At 44.3% G+C, this 15,995-nt stretch overlaps 1 protein-coding gene and 1 long non-coding RNA gene across 3 annotated transcripts in view; both read right to left on the bottom strand.

Moving 5' to 3' along the window:
• Positions 1-7,843, bottom strand: part of gba2 (glucosidase, beta (bile acid) 2) — a 79,582-nt gene extending 71,739 nt beyond the window's left edge. Inside the window, exon 1 of one of the 2 annotated variants that reach the window (XM_068032343.1) lies at positions 7,555-7,843. In XM_068032343.1, coding sequence (XP_067888444.1) covers positions 7,555-7,832 — 278 coding nt within the window. In that variant the 5' untranslated portion in view covers positions 7,833-7,843. The remainder of the gene's footprint in view (positions 1-7,554) is intronic. The other variant, XM_068032349.1, reaches the window with a different exon arrangement.
• Positions 7,844-9,426: 1,583 nt separating this feature from the next.
• LOC137380618 (uncharacterized) lies at positions 9,427-15,643 on the bottom strand. The gene is made up of 2 exons (XR_010977056.1): positions 14,870-15,643; positions 9,427-11,124 (listed from the first exon to the last, which is right to left on the bottom strand). It is a non-coding gene; the product is annotated as an uncharacterized lncRNA (long non-coding RNA).
• Positions 15,644-15,995: the final 352 nt, after the last annotated feature.

Here is a 15,995-nt window from a genome sequence, read left to right as displayed (position 1 = left end):
TGTGGCGAGTCGAAGAGACTTCGCAGTTGACAGGAAAAAAGACAGAAGTGCAAGGGGAGAGCCAACTGTGTAACAGACCCGACAACCAATTTTTTCTGCAGCACCTGTGGAAGAGTCTGTCACTCTAGTATTGGCCTTTATAGCCACTCCAGGCGCTGCTCCACAAACCACTGACCACCTCCAGGCGCTTACCCATTGTCTCCCGAGACAAGGAGGCCAAAGAAGAAGAAACTATTTATCCCCCAGAATAAAGCACACCAAGCCAGGTTTCTTTAAAAAAACAAAATTAACGATTTATTAGTAAACTAAATCTTAAATAATGGGATAAATCTATATACATGAAGATATTTTATAACTTTTTTTCTTCCAACCCTCATGCACACACACATACATTCAAAAACCAACAGTTAACCTGTTTCAAAAGTTTGTTTTAAATTGCAACAGTTTCTTAGGAATAATAAAATAATTCATTGTCACAGTCTGGATCGGTAAGGTGTCCCAGAGTCGAATAGTCAGATGCTACTCAAAGTCTCTCCAGGTGAAATTAATTAACAGTCCATGATGGATAGGCATTTAAGGCAATTCGGCTGCAGCAGGCGTCACCCAGATTTTTCAGCAAAAGGTATAGCAACAGGTACTTAAAATTTAAAGTAGCAGTCTAACAGTAGAAACTTTCTTGAGATTTCAGGATCTCCCAAAAACACAAAAGGCAACAGGACTCACTCTTGAGGCAAGGATTCGTGAGACTGGAGGCTACAGCAATCTGCCATACCTGAAACACGAGGCTTCCTTTCTCCAAAGCAGTGTTCCTCCAGAGCGTAGCAACTCCCCTTTTCCTGGGTCTTTTCTCTCTTTTCAGGCAGGTCAAAACCACACTTTAAATGTAGTATTTCTTTCTGAGAGATGCAAGGCTTATTTTTTCAGACAGAGTAGGTCTTTTCTCTGCTCTACAAACACAAGTCCCAGCCAGCTCCCTCCTTTGCTTCACAAGACAGTCATAAATCTTCCTGTTGCTTGGATACAAGTTTTACAGCCTGCACACTTCAGGCACACAGACTTCAGTTTCTAAAAAAAAAAACACTCGTGACACTGTTTACGTGCTGTGCTCATAGAAAGAATCAATCGGACAGGTTTTCTCGAGTTTAAACAAAGAGAGGTTAACTTTAAAAATACTTAAATTAAAAAAACACTCCAACTTTCACAAACACACAAATAGGTTAGATTGTTCGAATTGGAGTCCAGAGAAATAAAAGGGGTATAGTCTGTCGAGGTTGGTGATTAAGGTGGCTTCAGGCTGAATTCGATGGTTGCGCAACTTTCCTTTGGTGGTCCTGCAGCTTCCAGTTTGAAGATGTGGGTACTGATATGGTGGTTCTCTGGGAGACAGCAATGCAGCTGATTTCCTTAGGGAGGAGGGGGCGGGGCTCTCTGTCTGTTCTTTCCGGAAAGTTCTCTCCTCTCAGTAGCTCCACCTCAGGCTTAAGTAATTAAGCAGTGAGTATTAATCGATGAACAGACTAACTCAATCAAACACAGATCAAGTAAACCATTGAACACTAGTTGGCAGCAAGAGATATGCCTCGGTGGTCACGGTCAGCAGACAGGTTGACAGCCGGCGGACTAAAAAAAAAATGATCATTCAACCTAGCACGTTGAAGTTTTTTTGAGAATGTTACTTGTAGCATAGATAAAATGAGAACCAGTGGATATAGTATACTGGGATTTTCAGAAGGCTTTTGATAAGGTCCTACACAGGAGAATAGTAAACAAAATTAGAGCACATGGGATTAGGGGCAATATACTGGTGTGGATTAAGAATTGGTTTAAACACAGGAGGAATAAATGGGTCATTTTCAGGATAGCAAGCTGTTACTAGTGGGGTACCACAAGGATCAGTGCTGGGGCCACAGTTGTTCACAAATGATTTGGATGTGGGGGCCAAAAGTAACATTTCCAAATTTGTTGGTGACTAGGTGGGAATGTAAGTTGTGAGGAGGATGTAAGGAGGCTTCAAGGGGACTTGGGCAGGCTACGTGAATTAAAGGCTTGCTCAGGTCTGCAAATGAGACCTGACCCGAGCTCAACCGAACCCCATCTGAGCCCGAGTCCTTCCATTTCTTCCCGCGCCCAACCATCAGTTAACCTACCTTCCGTTTTTCACTTTGTGGCTTACCTGCACAAGCTTAAAATAACTAACAAAACCACCTTTAAAGTCCAAAAAGTAACATTAGAGCCACTTACACTCTGGTATAGAGCATGTCCGATCCAGTCCGACCCGAGCTGAGCCCGAATGCCTGATCCGGAAGCGTGACCCGACACGAACCGAACCCAACACGTCGTCGGGTCCGGGTCGGGTAACAGGCCTTTAATGTGAATGGGCAAGAACATGGCAGATGGAATATAACGTGAATAAGTGTGAAGTTATCCAGTTTGGTAGAAAAAACAGAATGGCAGATTATTTCTTAAATGGAGAGGGGTTGGGAAGTGTTCATGTCCAAAGGGACCTGGGTGTCCTTGTTCATGAGTCACTAAAAGCTAGCATGCAGGTGCAGCAGGCAATTAGGAAGGCAAATGCTATGTTGGCCTTCATCGCAAGGGGTTTTGAGTACAGAAGTAAAGAAGTCTTGCTGCAATTGTATAGAGCATTGGAGAGACCGCACTTGGAGTATCGTGTACAGTTTTGCTCTCTTCATCTAAGGAAGGATATTCTTGCCATAGAGGGAGCGCAATGGAGGTTCGCCAGACTAATCCCTGGAATGGCGAGATAGTCTTATGAAGAGAGATTGAGAAAACTGGGCATGTATTCTTTAGAGTTTCGAAGAATGAGAGGTGATCTCATTGAAACTTACAACATTTTTACCGGGCGTGACAGGGTGGATGTAGATAGGATGTTTCCCCTGGCTGTTGAGTCTAGAACCAGAGGACATAGTCTCAGAATACGGGATAGGCCATTTAAGACTGAGATGAGGAGGAATTTCTTCACTCAGAGGGTGGTGAATCTTTAGAATTCTCTACCCCAGAGGGCTGTGTAAACTCAATCATTGAACATGTTTAAGACAGAAATTGATAGATATCTGGACACTAATGAGATCAAGGGATATGGGGATAGCATGGGAAAGTGGCATTGAGGTAGATGAGCAGCCATGATCTAATTGAATGGCAGAGCAGGTTTGGTGGGCTGAATGGCCTACTCCTGCTCCTATATTCCTATGTTTGTAACAACTAAAGATTTCCCAGGATCTGATAGCTTCCACCCCAGGGTTTTAAAGAAAGGTTTTTTATTCGTTCTTGGGATGTGAGCGTCGCTAACAAGGCCATTATTTATTGCCCATTCTGAGTTGCTCTTGAGAAGGTGGTGGTGAGCCTCGTGGTGTAGGTACACCCACAGTGCTTTAGGGAGGGAGTCCAGGTTTTTGACCCATGACTGTAACGGAATGGCGATACAATTCCAGGTTAGGATGGTATGTGGCTTGGAGGGGAACATGTACGTGGTGGTGTTCCCATGCATCTACTTCCCCATGTCATTCTAGGTGGTAGAGGCCACACGTTTGGAAGGTGCTGTTGAAGGAGGCTTGGCGAACTGCAGCAGTGCATGTCGTAGATGTTACACACTGCTGACACTGTGCGTCGGTGATGGAGGGAGTGAATGTTTAAAGGTGGTGGATGGGATGCCAATCAAGTAGGCTGCTTTGTCTTGGATGGAGTCGAGCTTCTTCAGTGCTGTTGGAGCTACACTCATCCAGTCAAGTTGAGAATATTCTATCACGCTTCTGTAGATGGTGGACAGGCTTTGGGAAGACAGGAAGTGGATGACTCGCTGCCAAATTCCCAGCCTCTAACTTGCTCTTCTGGCTGCACTATTTATTTGGCTGGTCCAGTTCAGTTTCTGGTTAAAGGTAACCCCCAGGATGTTGATGGTGGGGGATTCAGCAATGGTAATGCCGTTGAATGTCATGGGGAGACGGTTCGATTCTCTCATGTTGGAGATGGTTATTGCCTGGCACTTGTGGCATGAATATTACTTGCCACTTATCAGCCCAAGCCTGAATGTTGTCCAGGTCTTGCTGCTTGCAGACATGGACTGCTTCAGTATCTGAGGAGTCGTAAATGGTACTAAATGCTGTGAGCATCCCCAGTTCCGACCTTACGTTGGAGGTTAAGTCATTGATGAAGCAGTGTAGGACACTACCCTGAGCAACTCCTGCAGCAATGTCCTGGGGTTGAAATGATTGGCCTCCAACAGCCACAACCATCTTTCTTTGTGCTAGGTATGACACAAACCAGTGTAGAGCTCCCCCCACCCCCGATTCCCATTGACTTTAATTTTGCTAAGGCTGCTTGATGCTACACTCTATCAAATGCTGCCTTGAAGTCAAGCGCAGTCACTCTCACCTCACCTCTGGAATTCAGCTCTTTTTGATCCATGCTTGGACCAAGGCTGTAATGAGGTCCGGAGCCAAGTGGTCCTGCTGGAACCAAAACTGAGCATTGGTGAGCAGGTTATTGCTGAGCAGTGCCGCTTGATAGCTCTTTTGACAATGCATTCCATCACTTTGCCGATGAGTGAGAGTGGACTGACGGGGCAATAACTGGCTGGATTGGAGCTGTCCTGTTGTTTGCAGACAGGCTGGTTGGTGCAGGAATTTACTGCTCTAAGAAACTGTCCTGAATACACACTATGAACTTACTTGCCAGGCTACCTTTGCCAATCTGATGTGCCCAATCTGCATGTAGATTAAAATCACCCATGATTATTGCAGTACCTTTCTTACATGCTCCATTTATTTATTCCTGTATACTCTGTGCTACAGTGTAATTCCTGTTAGGGGACCTATAAACTACTCCCGCAAGTGACCTCTTATCTTTCCTATTTCTTATGTCTACCCATTTGAGATCTTCATCTTCCAAACTAAGCTCATCTCTCACTCCTATACTAATGTCATCCTTAATTAACAGAGCGACTTCACAACCTTTTCTTAGCTTCCTGTCTTTCCAAAATGTCAAATATTCTTCAATATTCAGGCCCCAGCCTTGGTCACCTTGCAACCATGTCTCCATAATGGCCATCAGGTCAGACACATTTATTTCTATCTGTGCTAACAATTCATCCATTTTGTTACGAATGTTGCACGCAGATACAGAGCCTTTAACTCTGTTTTGATCAATTTTTCCACTCCCTTGCCTTATCTGCTCGGGCACTCGTAAGTTTGTATGCTCTGTCTCTTCCTGCCACACTCTGGTTATCATTAATCAATTTGCTACCCTGCTCTATTACCTTGTCATTTCCCTTTAATTTACCACATCTCCCCTCCCCCCACTATTTACTTTAAAGCACTCTCTACCACCCTAGTTATACAATTCGCCAGAACATTGGTCCCTGCAGGGTTCAGATGAAGACCACTGGTTCACCCAACAGTACAGCTCCCACTTTCCCCAGTACTGGTGCCAGTACCTCATGAATTGAAACCCATTTCTCCCACACCAATCTTTGAGCCACGCATTTATTTCTCTAATCTCATTTACCCTATGCCAATTTGTTCGTGGCTCAGGTAATAATCCATAGATTACCACCTTTGAGGTTCTGCTTTTTAATTTAGCCCCTAGCTGTTCATAATCACCAAGCAGAGCCTTTTTCCTAATCCTATCTATGTCCTGCAAGTTCCTCTCCAGTCCATAGCATATGTCCCGAACACTGGCACAGGGCAGGCAACACAGCCTTCTGGACTCTCGTTCTCAGCTGCAGAGAACTGTGTCTATCCCCCTGACAGTACCGACCCCTACTGCCACAACATTCCTATTTACTCCCCCCGCTTGAATGCTTCCGGTGGAATATTCAGTTCACTCATCGACCCTGCAGCCCTCACTCTCATCCATACAAGCTGCAAGAACCTCGAAACTGTTGGACAATTGCAAAGGTGGAGGCTCCTCCACTTCTACCTTCTCAAACCCCTTCGCTGCCTCACTCACAGTCACACTGTCCCTGACCATATTAGAAGACCCTAGCCTAAGGGATGTGACTGCCTCTGGAACAAAGTGTCCAGGCAACTTTCCCCTTCCTATGCATCGCAGTGTCTGTAGCTCAGCCTCCAGCTCTTAGACTCTGAGCTTAAGCTCCTCAAGCCACAGACACATACTGCAGGTGTGTTTGCCATGGATCACACTGGCGTCCACCAACTCCCACATACTACAGCCGCAACACATCACCTGTCCTGCCATTGTTATTGTGTTAACTAATTTTTCTTAATTTACTTTGAGTTAATTAATTTCTTTGTTAACAGTAATGGGGTTTATTAGTTATAACTTAATATGTTTTACTACTGCTAGTAAACCTTTCTACCAATAAAACCTTAAGAAATTACCCGAGTTTCAGATGATTCTCATTCACTCAGTTCTCAGTTCAGTAGCATGCTGCTTCTGTCGTTTAGCTTGCAAGTAGTTCTGTGTTGTAGCTTCAACAGGTTGGCAACTCATTTTAAAGCATGCCTGGTGCTGCTCCTGGAATGCTCTCCTGCACTCCTCATTGAACCAGGGTTGGTCAGCTGGCTTGAGACTCTGAAGGAAGGTCATCAAACTGAAACATTACCTCTTTCTTTCTCCACACATGCTGCCAGACCTGCTGAGCATTTCCAGTTTTTATGTAGTCCAAATTTCAGACTGAGTTCAGATACAGGCACTGGAAATCAACGTGTTCCCATTGTTCTAAACTTGGCAAATCTAGTCGATAGGAATCAACATGAATAAGAAAGGGGGGGGGGGGTCACATTAAGCCCTTCTAATGTCGTTTTAATGTTGTGCAAACCTTAAATTACCAGCGAGTAATCACGAACCATTACCCAACTCCGAGTGCTGTCTACAAACTTCAGTCAAAATGGTCAGAATATTTTTTTAAAACACCTCGACCAAAACCCTACATTATTTTAAAGCATCACAAAGTTGGTGATCGGTCACATGTACTGCAAAGATCAGGAGTAGCCAGCCGGTCTAAACTGTCCAAGTTATCTGCTCTAATATAATATAAAATAAAAACAAGAAATGCTGGAACCACTCAGCAGGTCTGGCAGCATCTGTGAAAAGAGAAGCAGAGTCAACGTTTCGGGTCAGTGACCCTTCATCGGAACACTGACCCGAAACGTTGACTCTGCTTCTCTTTTCACAGATGCTGCCAGACCTGCTGAGTGGTTCCAGCATTTCTTGTTTTTATTTCAGATTTCCAGCATCCGCAGTATTTTGCTTTTATTTAAGTTATCTGCTCTTTGCGGTAGAGTCCATGACATTTCCCAGAGAGTCGCTCCTACAGATTCACTCATGTAATAACCAACGGCAAAGTGATGGACAGGGAGAATCTAGCACTTTCGTAAATACAGAACAGGAAAGGAAACAGCGTCAAATGCACATTAAAACATCCCCGCTCCGGCTCGAGATATCGGCGGGGCTTTAAAGAACATTTGACCCAATTTGCAGCACAGTCGCTGAACAAGAAACAAAACCGCCTTCAATGCGGCAAACCCGAGGCCCAGAGCGGGGAGAGAAAGGTAATGCGAGCCGGTCACTCACCGGATGCCCAAGCCCAGGTGGTTGATCATATGTGACAGGGAGACATCGCTGGCCTCGAACGGCTTCCTCTGCTCTTTGAACTGATGCGCCAGGCAGATCCTCCAACCGAACGGCGGGACCCCAGACCCCTCCCTGCAGCCGCCCGCATACTCCTGCATCAGCTCGACGATCGGGGCCTCCATGTTTCCCAACCCTTTCCTTATCCCTCTCCTCACACAATCAGTCCAGCCACCACAGCCTGACTGTACCTCCGTCTCTTCCGTTCTGCTCCGCCCCATTCTCCTTCCGCCCCGCCCTTGTCCCTCACTTTTTCCCCTCCGCTACGCCTTTGTTTTGAAACCCATATCTGCGCATGCGTCCTACGCGTAATGGTGGGAGTAATGGAGGAAGTGTCGCTTATTGCGCACGCACTCTGCCAGTAACCAAAGACTCAGGAGTGAACGCTAAATTAAGGGCAAAATACTGCGGATGCTGGAAGTCGGAAATGAAAACAAAGTGCCGGAAATACTCAGTAGGTCTGGCAGTACCTGTGTAGAGAGAAACAGAGTAAAGGTGACCCTTCAACAGTTAGAAATGTAAGTCTTTGAGCAAGTGAAAGGGAGAGGGGGGAAAGAAGGAAAAGTCTGTGATAGAGCGGAGGGGGAGGGGGGAGAGATTAAATGACAGATGTCATGTAACAGAATGCAGATGAATGCTGAATTGTTGGAGTGAAGAAAAAGCCTATAATTGCACAAAGGTGGGAGGCAGGTCAGAAGATTGGGCAGATTATTTAAAAAAAAGTAAAGAATGACTAAAAGATTAATAAGGAAGGTAAAATTAGAGTATGAGAGAAAGCTACCTAGAAATATAAAGACAGATAGTATTTTCTGAAATTCCCTAGATTCGGGGAAGGTTCCGTTAGATTGGAAAATAGCAAATGTAACTCTAAAATAAAAGCAAAATACTGTGGATGCTGGAAATCTGAAATAAAAACAAGAAATGCTGGAAATATTCAGCAGGTCTGGCAGCATCTGTGGAGAGAGAAGCAGAGTTAACGTTTGTGAGAAACGTAGCCCACTTGATAATAATTTACACCAAGTCAAACTCTGAAGAAGTAAGTTTATTTAACGTTCTTGCAAGATCGGGTGTCCAACAAGCAGGCACACCGATCAACATATTCAGTTCATGTTTATACATTACAAATCCATTTGTCCACGCCTTTATTTTACATTATTGGTTATAACGTATTATGACACTAACCTATCCTATGGTTGCTACAGTCTCCTCCTCTGTTTACTTCTCTCCCTACTCTAACTTTCTAGCCCCTAACTCTTGTTTTTGTTTTACCTTATTTGGCTCTCCATTATGTGTTTTAACTTGCAGCTGTCAGCCTTTATCTTAGTGGGGCAGTTTCTTATTCACTACATCCGTTGTTCTAGCTCTTGCTGTTTCTCTGTTATCTGCCTAAGCACAATTTTTAAGTGATGTACTGTCCCAAGGTCTCCACTGACATATCCTTATCTGTTCTCTTTTTCAGTGATTTCATTATGTTGTGCACAAATGACTTCTTGGTAACTTTCCACAAGCTGTAGAAACAACATTTCAGTATTTCTTATTCTCACAATTCCCCCTTTTCTTTTACTTAATCCTTGTTGTTTTCTACATACTGCGGAGGGTTCTCATATGTCCTCTCAAATCCTCTGAGCATTATTTCAGCCGCCTTTTCAATGTCTGTATCTCCGTTGATACTATCCACTTTGTCATTACCTAACAGGTATATACTTTCTTCCTGGCCTCTTTGTATTGACATCTGCTTCGTCAAAGCTGTCTCAATCAATCGCTGTGTCAGCCCTCTTACACAAGGAATAATACAATACCCGATGGCTATTAGTATTCCGACAACCATGATCAGGGAGGTAAAAACCGAGATTATCATGCCTTTCCATTTTCCAAACCAGGATTCAAGCCACCCCGTCAGGGAAGTGTCTGCTCCTGAATTTTCGGCCATCTGCTCTGCTAAAGTTGTTAACCCTTGCAGTGCTCGGGTGATTGAACCATCGGGTGCTGTGTTATTTGGGATAAATGTGCAACATTTCCCTCCTAACATTATACACACACCTCCTTTTTCTGCTAAGATCATATCTAGAGCCAGTCGATTTTCCCAAGCCATTCTACTAGTGGCATCTAATTGTTCAGCTATACCTTTTACCGCATCTCTAGTATAATTTATAAATCTTTGTTGGTTGTAATAAATATAATTTATCCAATCTACATTTTTGTTAATAGTGACCCACCAAAACAAAGACTCGAAACCGGCCGTTATTTGGTTTCGGGCCTTGAATTCATCAGGTCCCTCTTGGGACCCCTATGGAATCCAAGTACACCTGGTCGTCAAAAGAGTTCGCTATCGCTTCCCTTTTACCCCTTTCCCTCGTTATTATCTTTTGTTTCTCAAATGCTAAGGTGAATGGTATTGCCAATTGAACAATTGCGCACGTCCCCTTCCACTGGGAGGGTAAGGTCTGTCTCAGGATTTTTCCTCCGCAATACCACCATAAATCCGCTCTGGGAACATTCAATGATGAGTAGTTCCCTCCCCTGACTCTTCCAGTTACGTCCTCAGTCTCTATGCATGACTTCAACTCTCCCATATTTCTGGTTAGCTCCGCACCGTGTCGACTTACGCATGATGTGTGATTCACACCGGTGGCTAAAAATGAAGGGGGAGTCCTTGAATCTTCTTTCTCTAGGGGAGGGAACATTATTGACAAGGATATGCAAGTTTGAATACCCCAAGCCGTCTTATCCTGATATAGGGCTAACATGCATTCCATGCCCTTTCGGTCATGCTCCCACCCCAGCGGGAAAGGTACTACTTGAGCTATCGGTCTACCAGATGCACAAGCATAGTAATTGTTTTTGTTCAAACTTTTTACAGGTAATTTTATCCATTCTACCCAGGCATTTGTGTCCCCGTAACCGGTTTCTATCTCAATTGTCTTTCTCAAGTCTTTTACCTCTATTATTTTTACTATGTTAGGATCGTTATGAGAGGTCCCTTTTAGTTTGATAGATGGTTTACCAGTCTTATCTATTGTTACCTGAAAACAACATTTTAATTCACCTTTCTTTTTCCCTTCTCTAACTGTTACTCCAAACACCTTGTTGTCTAATTGGAAGTGGGTAATACAAAAACATCCAACCCATTTTATTTCCTGGCTACTTTTGAAAAGAAAGAGAGAAGACACACAATATTACAGACAGTATTTCCGCGCTCGCGCCGTTATATTAAAAAAATTCGTTACTCAAAGTCTTTTTAGCTTTATTTTCAATGGTTCTTCTGTTAATTCGGTTGTCCAAGTTCCTTCCTCGGCCGGGGGTTGTACCGGCCCCTTGATTCTTGTGTAGTGGGTCCAACCTCTTTCTGCCGTTCTTATGGCTGTTTCAGTGGTTAGGAGAGTCTGGTATGGTCTTTCCCAGTTCAGTTGTAGTTTAGTCTCTTTCCACGATTTCACCAGAACCCAATCTCCTGGTTGGATCTTGTGCACTGCAAATTTGAGAGGTGGTGTCTGTGCTAACAGGCCTTGCTTCCTGAGGAATGACAATGAGGAAGACAACGCCAGTATATAGTTCTTTAGAAACGAATCTTTAGTTTCTAAGGTTGGCATCTTGCCCCTGGTTCCCATATAGGGTAATCCGAATAGCATTTCATAGGGGGACAGTCCCACATCTTTTCTAGGGGCTGTCCGAATTCTGAGTATCGCTATAGGTAAACATTTTGTCCAGGGTAACCTTGTTTCAAGTATCAGTTTGGACAGGTGTTTCTTTAAGGTCTGATTCATTCTTTCCACCCGCCCTGAAGAGGGAGGGTGTCAAGGGGTATGGAAGTTCCATTGGATTCCCAATCCCCTAACTATTTCTTGTAATAGCTTCGAGGTAAAATGACTTCCTTGGTCTGAAGTGCTGTGGCTGCCACAGCTTGCACACACTCTGGCCATCCCTTTTAGCTATTTCATTGTGGTTTCTGCCACTTAAAATCAAAGCTCAGCAAAGCTACTATTCCTAACTTTGCTATATTTCCCATTAAGCATTGTGCCATGCCTAAAAGCAAATATAAAAAAACTCAGCAACTGCTGAATCAGAAGGGTAGGCTGAGCCACCCTCTAACAAGGGGGCGTGTATTAGCCTGGTCGGTATGTTTTTCATTCTAACTTTGTCATGTCTGGGTGATAAGAAGAGTGTTTAGTTTAGTTTAGTTTAGAGATACAGCACTGAAACAGGCCCTTCGGCCCACCGAGTCTGTGCCGACCATCAACCACCCATTTATACTAATCCTACACTAATCCCATATTTCTACCACATCCCCACCTGTCCCTATATATTTCCCTACCACCTACCTATACTAGGGGTAATTTATTTTGGCCAATTAACCTGTCAACCTGCAAGTCTTTGGCATGTGGGAGGAAACCGGAGCACCTGGAGGAAACCCACGCAGACACAGGGAGAACTTGCAAACTCCGCACAGCAAGTACCCAGAATCGAACCCGGGTCCCTGGAGCTGTGAGGCTGCAGTGCTAACCACTGCGCCACTGTGCCGCCCCAGGCGGATTGTCATGTCTGGGTGATAAGAAGAGTGCTGTTGAAGTATAATGTCTCTCTCTCGCTCTCTCTCTGTACCAGCTGCAAGGCCAAGTTGCCTCTGCAGCCCTAAAGTTATGAAGTCATTTCTGATAAGCTGTCCCTCCCTACAGCACTGAAGCTAGCTAGTTAGCAGTACATGACTGATTAATTGTTTCAGGGTAGGCTGAGCCACCCTCTAACAAGGGGGCGTGTATTAGCCTGGTCGGTATGTTTTTCATTCCAGCCTTTCCCTAGGATTGTCATGTCTGGATGATAAGAAGAGTGCTGTTGAAGTACAATGTCTCGCTCTCTCTCTCTCTCGCTGTACCAGCTGCAAGGCCAAGTTGCCTCTGCAGCCCTGAAGTTATGAAGTCAGCTAGCGTGTTAGCAGTACATGACTGATTAATTGTTTCATCTTAAATGTTCCCATGTAATTCTGTTCTTAAAAATTCTAAAATCTAAATTCTGTTCTCACAGTCCCCCCTTTTGATTCTTCAAAACATTTTTAAAAAATCAATCCTTTGATCCCACCTAGGTGCCTTTAATGGTCTCTATTTGTCTAGAAACAGCCTTCAACACCCAGAGGGGTCGCACTCAATATGTCGCCTGCTTGTGCCATAAGAGGGGCCTGCGGTAACTCTGTAAAGGCATACGTTTTGCAGGGGCTTCAACTACTTGTTTACAACAATGCCTTTTACTATCAGATTTCTAAGGTCTTTCATCTGGCCCCTATGGCCGATATTATTGTTCTGCCACTGCGGGTCTTGATTAGGGTATTTTTGTTCGGCTGGTTCGTTTCCCCCTACCCCGGGAGGGTTTTCTCTTTCCCAAATTTTCAGGGGTCTTCTACGAGGACTTTCATTTCCTTTTTAAATACTCTTACCTCTCCTGACGTTAATGGTGCACTAACAAATCCAATTTCATTATTTCCTATTGGTACCTCTCTCAAGGGCATCATTGTCTTAGGAGACTCTCTGTCTCTATCGTCGTCGTTATCGTCGGGTTTAGGGGTGGTCCTTCTTGCTGTCCTTAGATCATATTTGGGTCTTTTTCTCCTTGGTTTTTGACTCTAAATCCCAGTACTCCAACATCCATCCCAATGGACTTTCTGGAGGGATGTTGCCGGCAAACTTTCCTTGTCTCCCATCGTCTTCCTTTTTAGACTATTTATTTCCCATGGTTAACTGAAGGGTCTTGTACCCTACAGTATTCACCTCCTAGCTGAAGGGTCTTATACCTTACGGTATTCACCTCCTAGCTGAAGGGTCTTATACCTTACGGTATTCACCTCCTAACTGAAGGGTCTTATACCTTACGGTATTCACCTCCTAGCTGAAGGGTCTTATACCTGACAGTATTCACCTCCTAGCTGAAGGGTCTTGTACCCTACGGTATTCACCTCCTAACTGAAGGGTCTTATACCTGACAGTATTCACCTCCTAACTGAAGGGTCTTGTACCCTACGGTATTCACCTCCTAGCTGAAGGGTCTTATACCTTACGGTATTCACCTCCTAACTGAAGGGTCTTATACCTGACAGTATTCACCTCCTAACTGAAGGGTCTTGTACCCTACGGTATTCACCTCCTAGCTGAAGGGTCTTGTACCTTACGGTATTCACCTCCTAACTGAAGGGTCTTATACCATACAGTACTCACCTCCTAGCTGAAGGGTCTTATACTGCCCCACAGTAGTCACCTCCTAACTGAAGGGTCTTGTACCCTACGGTATTCACCTCCTAGCTGAAGGGTCTTATACCTTACGGTATTCACCTCCTAACTGAAGGGTCTTATACCCTACGGTACTCACCTCCTAGCTGAAGGGTCTTATACTGCCCCACAGTATTCACCTCCTAACTGAAGGGTCTTGTACCCTACGGTATTCACCTCCTAGCTGAAGGGTCTTATACCTTACGGTATTCACCTCCTAACTGAAGGGTCTTATACCTTACGGTATTCACCTCCTAGCTGAAGGGTCTTATACTGCCCCACAGTATTCACCTCCTAACTGAAGGGTCTTGTACCCTACGGTATTCACCTCCTAGCTGAAGGGTCTTATACCTTACGGTATTCACCTCCTAACTGAAGGGTCTTATACCATACAGTACTCACCTCCTAGCTGAAGGGTCTTATACTGCCCCACAGTATTCACCTCCTAACTGAAGGGTCTTGTACCCCACGGTATTCACCTCCTAGCTGAAGGGTCTTATACCTTACGGTATTCACCTCCTAACTGAAGGGTCTTATACCATACAGTACTCACCTCCTAGCTGAAGGGTCTTATACTGCAGGACTGTAAAATTCACTCCTCAAGGACTTTTAGTACTCAGAAGGTCTTATCCCACAGTTAACCAGTATTCACCTCCTAACTGAAGGGTCTTGTACCCTACGGCATTCACCTCCTAACTGAAGGGTCTTGTACCATACAGTACTCACCTCCTAGCTGAAGGGTCCTATACTGCCCCACAGTATTCACCTCCTAACTGAAGGGTCTTGTACCCTACGGTATTCACCTCCTAGCTGAAGGGTCTTATACCTTACGGTATTCACCTCCTAACTGAAGGGTCTTATACCATACAGTACTCACCTCCTAGCTGAAGGGTTTTATACTGCAGGACTGTAAAATTCACTCCTCAAGGACTTTTGGTACTTAGAAGGTCTTATCCTACAGTTAACCATAAGTCACCAAGATAATACTTAAAAGTCGTTTTTCTTACCTTGGTCCGTGCACGGAGTTGCCTGACTTCACGTGTGTACCTGCCGCACTAAATACTCGTTCAGAGTGACTTCCCTAGGATCATTTTCAGTCGATTACTCGGGTCCGCTACCAACGAGAGAAACCAGACCGTTTTTAAATTAACGGGACGCGTCTTCTCGTCTGTCGTCGGCCGCGGTCCCGGCAATGATGAAGATATCCCGGACGAGCCCCCAATTGTGAGAAACGTAGCCCACTTGATAATAATTTACACCAAGTCAAACTCTGAAGAAGTAAGTTTATTTAACGTTCTTGCAAGATCGGGTGTCCAACAAGCAGGCACACCGATCAACATATTCAGTTCATGTTTATACATTACAAATCCATTTGTCCACGCCTTTATTTTACATTATTGGTTATAACGTATTATGACACTAACCTATCCTATGGTTGCTACAGTCTCCTCCTCTGTTTACTTCTCTCCCTACTCTAACTTTCTAGCCCCTAACTCTTGTTTTTGTTTTACCTTATTTGGCTCTCCATTATGTGTTTTAACTTGCAGCTGTCAGCCTTTATCTTAGTGGGGCAGTTTCTTATTCACTACATCCGTTGTTCTAACTCTTGCTGTTTCTCTGTTATCTGCCTAAGCACAATTTTTAAGTGATGTACTGTCCCAAGGTCTCCACTGACATATCCTTATCTGTTCTCTTTTTCAGTGATTTCATTATGTTGTGCACAAATGACTTCTTGGTAACTTTCCACAAGCTGTAGAAACAACATTTCAGTATTTCTTATTCTCACACGTTTCAGGTCAGTGACCTTTCTCGGGTTCCGAAGAAGGGTCACTGACCTGAAACGTTAACTCTGCTTCTCTCTCCACAGATGCTGCCAGACCTGCTGAGTATTTCCAGCATTTCTTGTTTTTATTATAGCAAGTGTAACTCATTTGTTTAAAAAGGGAGGGAGACAGAAAGCAGGAAGTGACCCTAGAAATAGTAGATACATTGCTGGTCATTTTTCAAAATTCTACAGACTTTGGAACAGTTCCATTGGATTGGAGGGTAGCTAATGTAACCCCACTATTTAAAAAAGGAGATAGAGAGAAAACGAGGAATTATAGACCGGTTATCCTGACATCAGTAGTGGGG

Source organism: Heterodontus francisci, chromosome 1, assembly GCF_036365525.1.
Source record: "Heterodontus francisci isolate sHetFra1 chromosome 1, sHetFra1.hap1, whole genome shotgun sequence".
Taxonomy (NCBI): domain Eukaryota; kingdom Metazoa; phylum Chordata; class Chondrichthyes; order Heterodontiformes; family Heterodontidae; genus Heterodontus; species Heterodontus francisci.
Note: the sequence above shows the minus strand (reverse complement) of the source record. Positions and strands in the feature narration are given on the sequence as shown.